General features: G+C 40.9%; 1 protein-coding gene across 2 annotated transcripts in view; it reads right to left on the bottom strand.

Moving 5' to 3' along the window:
* The window catches only part of sema5a (sema domain, seven thrombospondin repeats (type 1 and type 1-like), transmembrane domain (TM) and short cytoplasmic domain, (semaphorin) 5A), a 125,073-nt gene that overhangs the window by 6,236 nt on the left and 101,185 nt on the right, over positions 1 to 17,652 (bottom strand). For both annotated transcript variants that reach the window (XM_042400075.1, XM_042400077.1), the window contains 4 exons: positions 5,126 to 5,335; positions 2,677 to 2,847; positions 2,236 to 2,391; positions 232 to 276 (listed from right to left, as the gene is read on the bottom strand). In XM_042400075.1, the coding sequence (XP_042256009.1) occupies positions 232 to 276; positions 2,236 to 2,391; positions 2,677 to 2,847; positions 5,126 to 5,335 (582 nt within the window). The remainder of the gene's footprint in view (positions 1 to 231; positions 277 to 2,235; positions 2,392 to 2,676; positions 2,848 to 5,125; positions 5,336 to 17,652) is intronic.

The following is a 17,652-nucleotide window of genomic DNA, read 5'->3' as shown; positions in this document are numbered from 1 at the left end:
TTAATGTGTCTTGGGTGTGTTTACAGCTGGATTTATACACTGCCAAGCAGAAAAGAAAAGCTAGCTTATTGCCTAAGACACTATGTATGTGTAATGCCAAGTGTTTTCACCCCCCCCTCCCCCCCCCGCATCTTTCTTTCCCTCTATTTCTTGCGCACACACACACACACACACACACACACAAACACACACACAAACACACACACACACACACACACACACATAAATTACCTCCACAGCGCCTCTCCTCCTGACTGGAGCGTGCAATCGAGACTTCTGACAAAGAAAGAAGAAACAGCAGAATTAGGGCCAAAAGCCGTACAAACACACTCCTGTTAGCGTGACAAATTGTACCCTTGAAGGTGAATGTGAAGTGAAAGCTGTACTCAATATGAAACAGATTATCATAAAAACTCCACTAGCTAATCATGGCTGTGGCACCTGGATTGGTTTATGAAAAGTATCAGCTCTCATTAAAAGAAATGAAGTACAAGACGTTGCTAATGAACCTTAATGAACTACCTCTCCTATTAAGGGGGATGGATAATAAGGTATAGGAAAGGAAAATGGGTAATCCCTGCTAATTAATACAGAAAGGTTACATAAATCTATGTTTCAATCAAATGTTTATTCTATCTAATGATTAATGATTCCTTAAGTTTAAAGATTCTGCCCAGGAATGTTGAATTAATAGTTGAGCTACATTTTTTTAAAACTTTTAGCCAAATATATTTAAACATTTAATAGTAGTTGGAGTATTCCCAGTCAAACAGTGTGAATAATACAAGCATTCTTCGTTAAAGGGGGGAGTTGCTTTGCTGATCTCGTTGTAGCACAGATCAATGCTCTTCGGTCTCGCTTTACTGGCTTTCAATAAGGAGATGCCTGTCTAAGCAGATATCAATACTAATGTTGTGTGTGTGGGATATATGTGTGTGTGCATGCGTATATTTGGGTTTTATTAGGACTTTCTGAACTTTGTGTCTTTCAAAAGTGTATTTTTGTGTAATCATTTAATTTCGCATTATTGCATCAATACAGTTTATCTTATACTTAAATGCTTTCTTGCAGAGAATTAGATGAGGAGATTGATACCACTCCCTTGCCTGTACGGTACATATGAAGAAACTGTTAGCTTAGCTTAGCACAAACACCACTCAAGGGGAAACAGCTAGCCTGGCTCTGTTCAAAAGTAACCAGATCCACAATTAAATACATTGTATGTAATTTAATTGATCAGTGCAAAATCCAAAGTTTAAAAATGACACAATTTTATTTTTAGGGCAGTTGTGAGGTGTGCCAGACTTTTTCTTAGCTGGCAAATAGTCTGGCACATAATCTCTCAAAAAATGGCAAATTGATGTTTTTACACTTTGTTTTTTGTACAGTTAGCTTTGTATGTCACTGGTACCAGGATTGTCTAATCTTTTGGACTGAGCGAAGCTAGCTGTTTTCTCCTGTTTCCAGTTTTTTTGCTAAGCTAAGTGTACTGGCTCCTGGCTCCAGCTTAATATTTAATAGACAGATATGAAAGTCATATCAGTCTTCTAACCAAACACAAGACAGAGAAGAAAAAGAAAGAAGTAGGCATATCTCAAAATGTCAAACTTTAACATTTAACATTTAACATCAACACTGCAATAGAGAGGTTTCTGTTTTAAAGATAAGATCATTGCTAAAACATAGATGCCGGATTTTTGTGTAGAAAAAAACAAAAAGCTTAAGCCTCATTGACCGGGTACAGAAAACATTAACCAGGAGACATTTCTTCATTTCTTTCCAACATTTGCAAAAAGTGAAACTGCTGCTGTAAGTGCTTTTTGCATGACCTGATAAAACTCTGAGCTCATAATGAAAGTAATACAGCAGCAGGGTTGTAGGAATGAGTAGGTGTAAGCGTAGCACCCGGGTACACGCTCCCATGTAATCACCTGCCGCACTCAGGAGTCCTTGAGCAAGACACTAATCCCCAAAAGTGCTGCCTTGTCACTGAACCTGACCTCTGACCCGAGACGAGCCCTTTCAATGGATCAATAATGTACTTCATTATCACAGGATTCTTGAAAAATTAACTGAATTACCGCTGTGGGCATACGGTGGCGGGTGGTGCCGAATGTGTGTATGTGTGCTCAAAGTTGTGTGTTAAGTCATGCATGAATGCCCAAGACATTATTAAAGAAAAGAAGCTTGTGTGTTCCCAAAAAGACTGCAATATAAGTGTGTGTGTGTGATTACCTGGTATAAAATTGGAGTCAGGGGAGCATGGCCTGGTCTCGCTGGTATTTCCTGAGCACTGATTTCCAGTGGGAAACAGGACATCACAGTGACGCACACGCAGCTGGGCCCCGTTGGAGTCACAGTGGGACCACTCCGACCAGCTGGACCAACTCTCTGGAAACAGAAATGACAGTATATCTCACAACCTGTCCAGAGTGTCCATATGTGTGTGTCTGTATATGCGTGTGTGTCTGTGTGTGTGCACGGTACTGTATGAATTTGTCTGTGCTGTCAGCTGCATATTAGTCACGCATGAGTGCCCTCAGAGGAGCCGGGAGAGACTAAAGAAAATAAGCAATGAACCTGTGATGGATTGGTGGCCGCGTAAGGGCCCTAAGCTACTTATCACTGAGGTGTGTGTGTATGTGTGTGTGTGTGTGTGTGTGTGTGTGTGTGTACCTGGACAGGGCTGTGTATTGCACAGTGCTTCTTCAGTGTGCAGGCCCAGGCATATGTCCCCTCCGTAAGCTGGTGGGGGGTTGCTGCAGGTTCGCGTCCTCATGTAGTGTCCTCCTCCACACGTCACCGAGCACTTGGACCATGAAGACCAGCATGACCAGCTGCCATCCACTAAACCAAACAACATTTCAATCCATTATGCAGCTGATTCTTCACATTGTCATGTAAAGGCAGATTTCACTATCAACATGCTTGTGTTAATGCTGAAATTATTTTAAAAACTGAGTTATTATATAAGTATAAACAATTTTACTTGTGTAATTGATGGAGGACAACAGAAAATAGTTGCTAAATTACACAGTTTCTTGTTTTCTCGGATTTCAGTTCCAGGTCATTTCAAAAGACAATTTACTCTGAACAACAAGTGATTGGAAGTCATTCCGAGCCATCTCAAACAGCGATGCGTGACGCAGGAATATGAAGCAATTTGAATATGTATGTTTGTGTGTGTGTGAAAGAGAGTGTTTTGAAGTGACAGAAAGTGTGCTTCATCCAGCTGTTACAGCAAACCCCTGACCCCCCCCCACCCTCCCAATTCAACAGCTTCCCCTGTGATTAATAAAGATAAATGAACCATTGCAATATGCGTTGTTGTTCCTCCCTTCATGTGGTGCCAAGTGGCAAACATCACATAGTTAAAAACGTGAAAATTCATGACAGCATCTGCACAAACATACACAAAGAAGACATAAATAGATGGATAGAGGGAGAGATGGAGATGAGGTGGGGGGGAGGAAAAAGAGCATTAAAATGGGGCAATCTTTGGCCATGAATCACAACAGAGGTAAATACTCTGCCAGTCATCTGGATAAAACCCCACTTCATTGTGGCAGAGAGAAATTCCCTTTTCGGAACCACTTGAGAATTGCTTTTAAAGACCTGCGGATGGCTGGCAGCACTGTGCAGGTAATTGAAGTTGCCGATGCTTTTTGTCATCTCAGTGTAATTTCTCTATCACAAAGTGACACGGAAGTCGATTCCTGGCCCTCGATGACGGATCGTCTCATCTCAGGCGTAGACGCAAGAAAAACACGGATTCATTTGTTTCCAAACCAGATGGATGGTAGGCATAACACCTTTCCTCTCCTTCTCCTTCACAGTGCACTAAAGTATTTAAAAAGAACTGGATTAGCCATAGGAGGATTACAATTGGTCTACTGGCACAATCAGCCTGCCTCAAAATAATATCTCACTTTCAGAGGGGTGCTAATTGAGCATGCATTAGTATTCATCATGGATTGTATATAAATATATTGCTACTCAAGCTAGGTTAAATCTGTTTCTTTGGGGGACAAGAGTGCAGAGTTGTTCATCAACATACTGTAGCTGTGGTATTATTACAGTCAACATCTCTGGATAGGTGTATTACATGTATTAGCATAGGGATGTGGCACAGCATAATAAAAGACCATTCACTCGACATTTTACTCTAGGGGAACACTTGCGGCGACCATACAGGCAGAGCTTCCCTGGATACAGCAAATATTATGCTCTTGGATCCATCCAAAGTCTTCATCTGAGCATGGAGCTGATAACAGCTCACCCTATTAGCGACTGCGTTCGAGCCGGTGGGAGTTCAATGGCGTGCACTTGCGCTGAATGAATTAACAGGCTGTAAAAATAGTATCAATGGTCGTTAACTCTCTTGTCTCTTTTGCTTGCTTACTGCGTGGCAGCAGTTATGAAGACAGATCACGGGTGTTGAAGACGATGTGAAGATCCAGGCTTTTAGCGAGATACCCAAGCAACCTTCTCCGGGGGGCTTGATTAATAATCATCTGAGACGACGTCCTGCTTGTCTGCTTGGAGTCTGTGCTGGATACCAGGTGTGCCTTATGCCAAACTAAACACTGGATTTCCATTTAGACAGCTTACTTCCCTTGTCAGACAGAGTACTCTTTTAATTAGAAAGCTTCCTCTTGCCGTTTTCCGCTAGAGGAGTGTTGAAAATGTATTGTCTCAGGGTTTTTCACAACAGAATAAGGCCTCCCATAGCTGGCAGCATAATTACCCAGCAATGTAATTACATACTGGAGCGCCACAGGGATTGTCTCTTTGATTCCTGGTGTTAATTGGGGTCCTCGTCATACCTCTTATCTACAACTGATTTCTTTTGTGGTTCCCTATGATTTGGTAAGTCATTTTGTCACTATAATTCCTTATCCATTAATCAAGGGGAAAAACATGGCCCAAGTATGAATAGTGTGTATTTATCTGTGTGTGAGAGAAAAACATAGCTGGCTTAGTAATTGACTCCTGATATTGTGTGTGATTTTATCTCTGTGTGTCCCCTGCTTAATATGCCAGTGATGTTGTTTGTGTATGTGTGTCTTTGCCACTAAAGCTCGGCATGTAGTATGTGTATACGATACATGTGTGCGCCTCTTACCTGGACAAGGGGTGATGTTACACTCCTGGTACTCCTGTGCTGGCCCCAGGCAGGTCTGACCTCCGTACTTTGGCTCTGGGTTGCTACAGGTCCTCTTTCTGCTACGGATTCCCCGGCTGCAGTCTCTGCTGCACTGGGACCAGGAACTCCAGGATGACCAGCCGCCGTTTACTGTGTGGCCTGAGATCCTTCCGAGACGAAGCACCTCACCTGTTGGATTTAGAGAGCATAGATGATGTAAATAAAAAGAGACCCTTATCAAAACAACTGCTGTATCTCACACATGTGGTATTGTTAGTTTTTCTCAGCATTAAGACAACTTTTCCTGTAAACCTTGTAGTTTTCTGTAAGAAAGTGGATGATACTTATCCTCCCTTCCTGGCATCACTGTGTGGATTTGAAGAGCAAGAAGAGGGGCAAGAGTCAATAACAGCTCTTGATAATAGTGACTGTGCCTTTACTTGAGCCGCAGGGAGATACTTTAAAAGCTTTAGCTTGATTTGTGCTGAGAGAACAGCACCTACCTCTTGTTTCCTGTTGTCATTAAGTTATTTTTTGCTGTAAAGCACAGATTTCCTCAAAAAAAAATCAACTTTTAGAGCACCACATGCATGCAGCATAGAGACTCATAGATGCTGTCAATATTAGGTTTAGTCTGTTTACTAAATCATATCTGAAATTATACTGATGTCTCAGAAATATATAAACATAAAGGCCAATTTGTCCATTCAAGACCATTTTAGTAGCCAACTTTCATGATCCCCAGAGGCTTTGTTTTTATTGCTAATTAGCAAACGTTAGTGTGCTAACACGCAATCTAAGATAGTGGACATGGTAAACATTATACCTGCTAAACATCATGCTGACCTTAGCATGTAGCCTCACAGAGCTGTTAGCATGGCTGTGCTAGTTGTTTGTGCACTAGAGCAGAACCCTCACTTCAGTGTTTTTATTTGAAGTATTGCACTACTAATACTGCTACAAAGCAAAAAAGAGTATAAAGAACCAACATGAGAAATTCACTCAAGAAAGTCAAGCACAAGATAGATAAATACAGTCGACAGACAGATGGATGGATACAACATTGATGGCGTCAGAAATCAGCTGCACAAATGTAATCCATCATTTAATTCTTCACAGATCTCTTGTCATTTTCTAAAGATGGATTCAGTGAGAGCCGAGTGTGTCCTGTCAACATGCAGACGCGCTCGCTCATCAAACAACATCAGTTGACTAATCTGTGTACTCTCATCTGGAATGAGTCGAATAGAGGATTCCTAATGAAATATGAAACTGTAATTTCTATTAAACTATAATTACTGCATGCATTAATCAGCGCCGTGGAAATGTGCCTTGTGGTGAGACACAGAGAGCAGAATGAGAGAGGAAGAAAAGCTTCTGGCCTTTTTGAATGAAAAGACTGAACTCATCTGTTTGAGTGAAAAATAATCACCTCCAATGAAATTACAGAAACTGTCCAAGCACTTCTCTGATGATTCACTCATTCAGCAAACAAAACTATTGTCTACTTTTTCAGATAACAATGGAAGTCTTCATTTTTAGTCTGTGCTGCCTCCGCTTTGCGTCACCCTGCTCTTTCTTGCTCTCTTTCTTGATCTCTTTAAAGGAGAGGGTTGAAACACACAATAGAAGCACATCTGGATCCTGAGACTTTGCCATTGGACCGTGCCACAGCAACCTTCCTTTTTTGTCTGATTCTCCTTTTAATCTCTTGATTTATCGTTTTTATTATCTCTACCTCATCTGTTTTTCTCACTGCTTCTTGTATCCCTTCTCTTCCCCTCTGTCTATCTTTCCCATTAACCTTCTCTTGCTTTTTGTTTCTGTCTCACACTCTCTCTCTCTGTCCTCCAACCTGGCCTCGTTGTTTTGTCAGCGTGCTCTTTTCACTGACAGTTACCGTGGCATGGCTGCTTTGTATTCTCAGGGAGAGGACAGTGTGTTTACCTAGCGCAAATCCTCGACCTCCTCATAACTATGGCCAACCTTGGCAGTGCACAGGCCGCCTAACCCCAGCATCAAGCTGGCGTGAGTGCTGACAGGCCCGTCGAGGCCCCCGCTCTTTATCGATTCTGAGCAGACAGTGGCACGAACAATCCCGCCTGCCACTGTGACCCGTACTCTTTATCAAGCCCTCTTTAGCCCAAGAGACTGGATTGCTGCTCAGCTCTAAAGGAAATGGAGTGCTTCATAATCATCCCTCTCATACAAGCAAACATGTACGCACACATTACAAGAGCCTTTTAGTCATCTGGACACACAGTGGACTAACATTCTACTGTTCATTTGTCATTCTGAAAAACAAAAACATTTTTTTTTCTTTTCTGGTCATTTTTCACAATATAAATGCAAATATGCTCTTTTTTATTTAAAAAAAAAAGCCAAGAGGGGACTTGCGACCCACACATACCCCAGTACAGGTATGTACAAATACAAAAATTTACACTTAAAATAACACTAACATAAGCATAGTACCCACACACAGCACTTTGCTCTCTCTGCTTGCTCAATCATTGGCCTATGACTGCTCTGATGTACTGTGTGTATTGTTAATGCTACTTCACAGGGGCTCCCTCCCGTCGCCAAAACAAACAGCGTGGTGCTCTCCCTCTCAAATAGGTAGCGACTGGATCTATCGATCCGCAGAAGAACCACACACGGCCGGAGAGAATTAATCCTCGCTCTCCTGATGAGCTGAGCTGAGACAAAGGACACAGTGCAACATCAAATAGTCCCCACTCCAAAGAAACTAGGACATAAAAAAGTTCCCTCCCTCCCTTTGCTCAACCTCATACCCTGCTTAAAGGCAAAATATACTGTAAACAAACTTATGAACTTCTATGTGTGTGTATGTGTGTGAGACAGACAGTATGTATGTGTGGGAAAAGGAGGAAGAGGGATTTGGAGGCCACACAGACACGCAATACTGTGCAATCTAATGTACTGTATAGGCAACTGCAAAGGCACTCAGTCAAAGAAGTGGGAGGAATGAGGGCAAATCAGGAGGAAAGAAAGAGACAGACAGAGGCAGAGATGGAGATGAGTTGACATCCGCAAACCAGAGAGACAAGTCTGCTTCAAGACAGACATGTCAGAGACAGAGAGGTGGAAAAATCTGAAACCTTGAAGAGGGAGGAGAGATGCACTATCACGTGTGAACAAAGTTTTATCAACACCAGAAAAACACTGGACCACACTGAGAGAGAGTAGAGGAGGAGTACTTCCTCCACCCTGTCCTAGATTCTGAACAGCATATTTACTCCCCATTACTCTTCCTCCCTCCTCCTCCTCCTCCTCTACTTTCCAGTTCAGCAGTGTCTCCCTGTGGGGGAACCGATTTTCTTCAGTGTGTGTGTGTCTGTACATACAAATGTATGCCTGTGTTTTCTTATGTCATGCTATATGAAACCATAAAAAGAGGGGCTCTGGTTGCGTACAGTTGTACGATATGACAGTATTCCCTGAGCTGTCCTAAGGTCTGCCAGGAAATAGTAGACCCAACTACCCTCCAGGGGGGAATTCTCATGGAAGATCCAATTAAAAGTTTCTAAGGGCACAATTAAAACCCTGTAACTGAAGAGCATGATGGATCAGAGCACATCTACAGAAACAAAGACATACATGAGAACACACACAAGTACACGAGAACATGGATATACACGCTAGCCTGATATGAGTACATGTTTTGTGAATTCACTTGAGGCAAGGCTTGTGAAGGCTTGTGAGTGTGACACATTTTTAAAGGAGGATTAAAGACCCGACCTACTCTTTCAGAGTGTGGCGTCCTCTACTAAAACATAGTCATAACCCACTTATACAGTAGGTTTGACTACAGTGAGATTTACTGGACTGTGTCTGTACTGAGAGACCTACTGTTGGCTTGAGACATATTTTTTCTGACATTTGCAGGGTTTCATGTTAAAATTGATTTCTAGTAGGTGAAACTCAAGTTCACGGTTGCGCTTCCAGACCATTAGCTTCAAATCACATACAGAATAGTTTCCATCACTGCCAACATTTGACAATTTCAGTCAGCTGCCAAACAGCAACATTTTCGACTCATGCTATTCTTTTAACAATATGCATGTTTGCTTGTTGTTTATCAAGTGAGTTTGATTTTCTGACAGTTTTCTGATAGCTTCTGATTGTCAATTTGCCCATGAATGCATCACCAAAGGCAGTGTTAAAATGGTCCCTGCAACAATAACACAACTTTGACATGAAAATTGTGGTAAATAAATGTTTACTGTGATGTATTACCGTTTGCATGTAGGATTCAAGTCTCTTAGTTGATTTTTTTTTTTTATACTGTAGTGAAAACAAGTGAAACCAGCAGCTGATTGAAAGGTGGGAATTTAGTTTAAGGTGAGCTTTAGAAAAGTGTAGGCAACAATGTAAATTATATGGACTTGGTAGTAAATCAGCTTAAATATGCAATACACTTGTGATAGAAGATATAAATTGGCTGTGACTGAACTTGAGCTCGGAGCACTTGCACATAAGCTCTCATGCCTGACTTTTTGCTTAAGTGAACACAGCAGAAAAAAGCAAATATCAAGAGGGTCAAGACCATTTTCTATCCATTTATCTCACTTGCCAATACAATCACAGGTAACACCAAATACCAGCTGGTACTGCAGGCTGTCGTGGTGGGTCTGTCGTAATTGTAGGTGCTTTCAAAAGCAAACTCCAACAACCTGAAATTGCCAACAAACAGTACAAACAGGATTGATTTTTTTCTACCTAAAAAAAACTTGCATCCATCAAAGAAACAGCCATTTCCTTCTCCCTGGCAATTTGAAGTACCGCAGCACTGCTCTCCACTCTGAGGTAGCATCCAGTCTGATTGGTCAAAACAAGCAACAAAGCGGAAAGTGAACCAATGTCAGGGCTGACAAGCGAAGACAAGCTTATCACTAAGTCAGAACGTGTGAGACTAGAAACTTCTTGTGTGTGCAATCTTTATTGCTGAAACCTGATTAGAAGGTGCTGTCAAAACCTCCTGTTAAAATGTTTTCAAGAGCTCAGAGTCATAATTTCATGTAGCCATGTTGGGCAAGGAGTGACTCTGTGAGTACATTTTTCCCGACAGCCAGTGTTGTTTTTATCTTCGCCTACTCTGGCTTGCTAAATTGTTGACTCCATGTCACTAAAATCTGTGCCGCTCTATGTGTGCCATATTGGGAGCAAAGGTGAAATAGGAACTACAACAGTGCCCTGCAAATTTGGTGTCAAGGACAAATGCAATCATAGGGTTGTCGTCTCCATCTGGTAGTAATCTGAGAGAGGGCATGGGTTATGTACTTAACTGAGGCATAACAGAGAGACATATAAGGGGAGTCATCAACAACTTAGTGAGAGCTTCTGTACTACAAGATATGCAGCAATATCACAATTAGTATCACGGTATTACGGTACATTACAAAGTATTTAGAAATCCTGAAGGTATGATTTTCAATACCGTCAAAAATACAGACTGAGTAAAGCAGGAGTACACCTGGAGTTTATAAGGAGCACTTGAAGGCAGCATTGAATCCCCCCTCCGACCACAATGAGGGTTGCGATGGCGGAGTGGTGCTGTCTGCATTTCTGCTCATTGACTCCTGAAGTGAAGACTGAAGATGCAGCAATTCAAAGTTAACTTTGCTGGAAACTTAAGCCAAAATATGAGATATTAGTGCCTTGTTATTTTTGTGGTGAATGAAACTTGCTCTTTGTTTGAGCTGATATTCATCTGCTGGCCTTCAGTCAGTTTGCTCCTGACATTTATTCACCTGTTTTCAGCTGTTTTTTCCAAATAAAGCTACACCCTTTCTGTGTATACCCACTATTAATGAAGATTTGGCAAAAGTTCACTATGTAGGATCCCTTCAGATCATGTCTTGCCTTCATTACTCTGTTGAGGAATCTCAGCTATTTCTAACCTGTCCAAACTTATCTGTCACTTCTCCGTTGCCATGCTGTCAGAGTTTCTGTCAGTCACAAATTCTTAAATCATCAGAATTAGCCAATCGTCTTTCTGCCTACACTTCATCAATCATTCCATTGTTGGGTGCTGCTGTTAAAAACTTACTATTGTACAGCCCACCCATCCCCCTCAGCACCACCGTCTCCAGATTGGTCTGGAAGATTCAGCTGAGAGCTTCCATTTTCCACTTACTGACTTCACTCCATCACCAGCGTCAATCTCCAGGGAGACCCTGTTCTATCTCCTGTCATCATGGGCCTTTATTTTATGAAGATACTTCATGCTGACGGAGTCTAATTACATAAGTCATACTCTGTTGCTAAACACTGTTATACATTTCCAGTTGAATTCCCGTTGTTAAAATATATGATGTGTGATAATGCAGTGCTCAGAATGCAAAAGATAGGGAGTACATGCCAACCTCTTAATGACCGAATATCCACAAAAATCATTCATCCATTTTTGTAGCAATTTCCACTAGAAGAATGCACCTCAGGCACAAGACATGTGTTGTATAACTTGAATAAACACTGTGCTCACGTTAGCTCAACTAGTTCTGTTTCTTTCTTGATAAACAGGCACAGACAAAGAGAGTGCTGACTGTGGGGATTGAGAGTGAGGCAGAGAAACAGAAAGACAATAAGGATACTGGAATGGTTGTCATCCGTCAGAGGCGTCCCTCAGCACTGTCCTGTGTCTACTCAGTGTCTGTTCATGACATCTGTGCAGGAGAAACTAATCTGTCGCCGATGAGAAGGCCCTGGCCTTGATACCAGATCAGCTGAAGTGAAACACATCAGCCTGCTGACACGCTACCATTTCTCCCTGGGAAAAAATGAAGCCATCACTCACCGACACAGGCTAGCAAAATTACAAACTCACAACCTTCTTCAGAAATGTTTTTCATCTTACTGTGGCGTGCTTTCTTTTCCTTCAGTGTGTCAACTTCAATATTTGTGAGATGCAAATAAAAAGAAACCCTGGGATGAATGCCTGATTTCAATGCTTTTATAAGCCCGATTCATAAAACTAGCCTGACTAAACTTTTGACTCTTTCTTATTATGTAGAGATGTCTCTCTACTAAAGGAAGAAATCTCTGTCAGTATGTATGTCCTTCGCAAATCTCGAGAACCATTCATCTGATCTACTTCACACATAGCAGGTGCATTGCTGGGGATCTAAGGAAGTGCAGCGTTAAATATGGTGCAATTTGGATACAAGACACAATCAATATTAATAAATTTCGAATAAACAAGCGATCAGCGAGCAGCTCCGGTCTGCAGCAGCGGCGTGGGGCTGCATATTATGATCAGAGTGGTAAAACCCTGCCATGAGAGATATGAGGGGACGACACCTCTCTTGATTTGATAAGGTTAAACATTAGGCTTTGTTGTTGAATTCCACACTCATTTTAAAAAAGCGCTGGTGAGGAGAGACAACGGTGAAAAGCTTTCTCTGAGAGAGAGAAAGCCTGTGAATGACAGAAATACAATGTTATTTTCTGATTGTTACACAGTGGTTACGTTCTAAAACACAAATAAACAACCATCAAACACTCAACAGATGATTTAGTGGTGGAGATAGACGCTCTTTGTTTCATTTTCCTCCTCTGCATTTCTCCTTTTCATTCATTCATTACATCCAACTAATGCAGTAAATACAAAGAACAACAGGACAAATCTGTGTTGTTTTTTCCATATGTGTGAATGCTTTGTTTCAAACACGGCGGCTGGAGAGAGAGAGAGAGAGAGAGAGAGAGAGAGAGAGAGAGAGAGAGAGAGAGAGAGAGAGAGAGAGAGAGAGAGAGAGAAAACATTCAATGAAATGTGGAACATTTACTTTAACAGTTGAACTCTGTAATTTCAGATTTCAAAGAGTTTAATGACCTCTCAAAATTAAAAATTTTGGCATATCTTGCTGCCCAATATGTTTCAACATGCCACAAGCTGAGGGACAGTGACCTAGACACACACAACACAAGCATACATTCACACAGACACAGAGACACACAGACACACACACATACACACACACACATACACAGTGTGAGGGAACGGTGGGAAACTTTCTCTGAAACAGAAAGCCCCTGAATGAGACAAATGACTGACCAGTCAGTGGTCTGCAGTGTTTTCACCTTTTAGTATCAGCTCAGCTTGAGAAAAGTTTTTTCACATGGCATGCTCTAAAAAATGAAAAGTAGACAGCATAAACACAGCTTTCAATCAAGAATGGACAGACGCTTAGGCTACTTCCCACGAACAGTTCAAAACCATTATATCTCATATAAGAACAAATCTTTTCAGCAAATATACCCACTCAAATGATCCCATCTGAAGCCACAGAAAATAAACAATCCAAGAGCCCAACATGATCGATCCACTTTATTTTAGGATGCACATTTTTTCAAAAGCGCTATATAAAAGCTGTATATCATTTTTAAATACAGCCCTCATTATACTTGAAATGACAAAAGATTCACTTATAGTACTTAACATCTATGTATAATAAATTGTTAGTATCTTTCATGTTGTTGGTGTATATACTCAGTCACACCTCACATTAACAATTTTTATATGCGTTGAAGCAGCAATACCAGAGGCCAAGCAATTGGCCCCTTCTGAACAGGCACTACACTAGTTGATTAAATCATGTGGGCATATCTCTTTCATAGATATATGGCTTCACAGAAATCATCATTTAAATTGTCTGTTGGTGCAGTGTGCTGTCCTGTGGCTTCATATAGCAAGAGTGACTAATAACTTAGAAGTTTATTTAGGTAGAGACTGACTAATGACAGACAGGTTGCTGGTTTGAAAGCTGGTTAGCAATTGACTGTTTGCCAAACCTCTTCCTCGAAACAGCAATTGTCCAGTCATAGCTTAGCAACTGTGACTAGGCACATCAGACCAGTCAAGCTGTGGATTTCTCTACTACCGAAGCAGTGTATTATACATGGGGCTCTAGTGAGAGCAGCCTGTCCTCACAAGAAAAAAACATGACAGTATAGTTCTAAATTCAGCCAGCAAAAACAACCTATAGTTACGTTACGTCATCTAGTGACCGTAGTAATTATGATCTGAGGAACTGACGCAGTTCAGGTGACATCATTTCCATTTCCAACTGCGATTCGGGACATTTTTATATGTTACTGTTGACATGACGAAGTTGTGTAAATTTAAGGAAGTATTAACTACATTTCATGTAATAATTTTATCCCAAACCATGATCTTTTCCTAACCCTAACCAGGTGTTTTTTGTGCCTAAACCTAACCAGGCCTTAACCACAGTGTTGTCACCCCATAAAACATAATTATTTAACAGTGATTTGTAACAGTTTTGGGAAGCGGCAATTTACGATCCTATTTTGGGTTGTTCTGAAAAAGCTACTATGGGTAGTTCTGGAGTGTAGTCTCCAAGACTTAAGAGTAAAAGTGTAAGTAACGAGTTACACTGCTCTAATGTAAACTGCAGTCATTGACATGTCTGGCTACTAGCTTCCAAATGGTAACCAAGGATGCCAAGGAGCACATTATAGTATTATCTAACTACATTAGTTTTGTGGGTTATGTAAAAGAATAAAAGCCCAGTTCATAACTAGCACATCTGTGTAATATTTACCCAATGCATGGCAGTTGGCCCTGGATGCTAGCAGAGTTAAGGCTAACATTAGCAGCTCTGTCCTCCTCTTCATTGGATATGGGGAAGTTTACAATCCAGTAGCACGACACAGTGTGTGTAAACTTTTTGAAAAGCTAATTAGTCAGAGTTTTGTTAGACCAAAATACTGTAACAGTCTGATTGTACATTTTCCTTATTATAAATATTAGAATAACTAGCTTTACACTGTAATACAAGAAAAACAACTGTATCTTTATTTCCTTGTCTCCCATGGATCATCAACTGGTTATGAAACCAACTATCCAACACATTCAACCAACACATTCCTGATTATGTGTCTTTTAGCACATTGTCATGAAAGTAGCCATCAAGACCTCTTTACAGGATCCTTGTTTTAAAACCTGTCTGCTTGAAATATCAGCCTTTTTAATGAATTAATGGAGCTTAATTGGCCAGTTAGCTACCAGTACTAATATTAGCCAGCATCCTTTTAGCCAGCAAAATGAACCGTGACTGGGTTGAATGAGAAGCCTGGTTATAAAGGAATAATTTATTTTTAAAAATGCTAAAGAATTATGAGTGGTAAATCTGTTACTGTTATCACTGTAAACAGCATATATGCCACATGGGAATTAGACAGTGACTAAGGCGGGTTCGGCTTCCTGAATGCTCAGTTGCATCTATGATTAAATTTATGCTGCTGGTGTCTCTTTGAGCAAGACACTGAACCTCTGGGATGCTACGTTGCTACACTGTGCTGCCATATAGGTGAAGAGGACAGTGTGTGGGATGAAGAATATGCAAAAACCAATCGCCTTGTGTAAACCGCCCATAAGTTATGCATTAAGCATAAATTATATATGAAGAAGTACTGTATTATTGTAAGTATAGAGTGAAGAGAAGAGTCACATAATTGGCAGGAAAAGAAAAGGCATGTTTTATTAAATTGCCCATAGGATTTTACTACATGAACATTTAAAAATATATGTCTATACAGGCAGTAATGCAAATTATCAAATGTTTGGCTTCATTTAGGCACGTGATATGTGATAAAGAGGAAAAATGGCTACAAAAGCTGCAAGACTAATCACTGGGCGTACATGACGAGAGGTCTTTAAATCACTACAGATCTTAAATAATTAACACATTGCTATCATTAAGCTACAATCACTGATACGAAACAACTCATTATGTTATTTAAAAGCTCATTGTAAATGCTTGGTTAAATCATATATTCATAATCAATCCCTCATAATAAAGACAGATAGAGATCTTAATATGAGAGACAGCGAGACTTGCAGGAAGCTGGCGAGAGGTTGGGAAAGTCGCTAGCATATCTCAAACATCAATTTCTTCTCTCCATTGACAGAGGATTAATTCTCCGTATCTGCGCATCACAGACAAGACTTCCAGGTATGTGTCAATAACACGCGCCGTATCTCTGAATATGATCCAAATCGTCAAATGTCAGGTACTACATCTGATAGCTCTGACGCTCAAAGCTACAAACATGATGACATTCTGCCCGAACGCAGGGAGATGGAGAAGATCTCAGAAAACTGGCTGGGCTTTTTATTTAGTAGCAGGGAAGTGACGTCAGTGAGAAAGTTCTTTCAAAGTTCATGCGTTGGCTTCAAATGAGAACACAAAAGCAAGGACGTTTCTGGCTGGTAAATTCCCTTGAAACACTCTATTCCTGACTGCTAAAGACACTCCTATTAATCTGTTTAAAAGGAGCATCTATTTTTATTAGCATACATAATCTCTATGCATATTTTACCTCACTGATTTGTTGGATGTTGTTGAGATGTAAGCAAAAGCATGCAGACAAATGCATACAAACACACATAATGGCAACCTGTTTTATAACAGCTCTAGCAAGAAAAGCCCCGGTTTTGCGGAGAGCTCTAATCGATACTAACCCGCCTGATGCAAATAGTAAATCTTTATCAGGTGACACGCCATTCCTTTCGGGTGCTCATCATCTCGGAGGGATCTCAGCGTCCTTTGCCCCAGTTGTGGACATCAATACACACCACCACTGTGACGGTAATTATCCTGCAATGGCCTCTTGCTTAAAGAAAAGTTAAGTGCTGTCCCCGGGGCTCAGGCACCCCATGCATCTATGAGAGGTGGACGGTGGGAGGAGGACACGTCATGCACGCACACACCTACACTAACACACATACAAGCGCGCATATCCAACCCAAAAGACTTGCACACATGCATGCACGTCTACCCACCCACACACACACACACCCACAAGTACACACACCGATGCTCTGCAGATGGATGGCAAGTTTGATAATGGTTGAAATGAAGAAGTGGATCACTGGAGTCCATCCTCTTTTTCGACAGTTATGACTTAAGACTCCTTGGAGAAGTGAATCATATTGAAGTCTGAAGATGAACAATCAACGCGGGAGGAGAGGAGAGTAGCACACAGAGGCCACGTACACCTCAATAGGTCTTGCTTTCACTCAAGCTGCACAGTACAACTGAAGTCTTTTTTTTCCCCATGGATGAAGAAATTGTTTCAAATTCCACACTGAAGTTTTTTTCCCCTAAAACATGCACGGTTGAGCGTTTGATGAGAAGAAGAACCATATCTCTGAGTAAACCAGTTTTGATGTTGAAAAGAAATTTGTTTGACTGATCATTTAGAAGAAGTGAATAGGGAAAAAATATACAAAATATATTTGATTTCATATAAAATCACTCTGTTTAATTCACAAGGCACCGTCAATGCTTTGAGGCAATATTAGGCCAGCAATATAGCCTGCAGTGATATTAATTAATTATCTAGTTAAAACGCCGATATAAGTGGAATATAAAGTGCAATAGCATCTTGACAGATCACTGGTGCTGATAATCTTTGGCACAGGGTATATAATGAAGTCTGTCTCTATTAAAAGAGAA

Source organism: Thunnus maccoyii, chromosome 21, assembly GCF_910596095.1.
Source record: "Thunnus maccoyii chromosome 21, fThuMac1.1, whole genome shotgun sequence".
NCBI lineage: Eukaryota > Metazoa > Chordata > Actinopteri > Scombriformes > Scombridae > Thunnus > Thunnus maccoyii.
The sequence above is the reverse complement of the archived record's forward strand: the minus strand, read 5'-3'. Positions and strand labels throughout refer to the sequence as shown.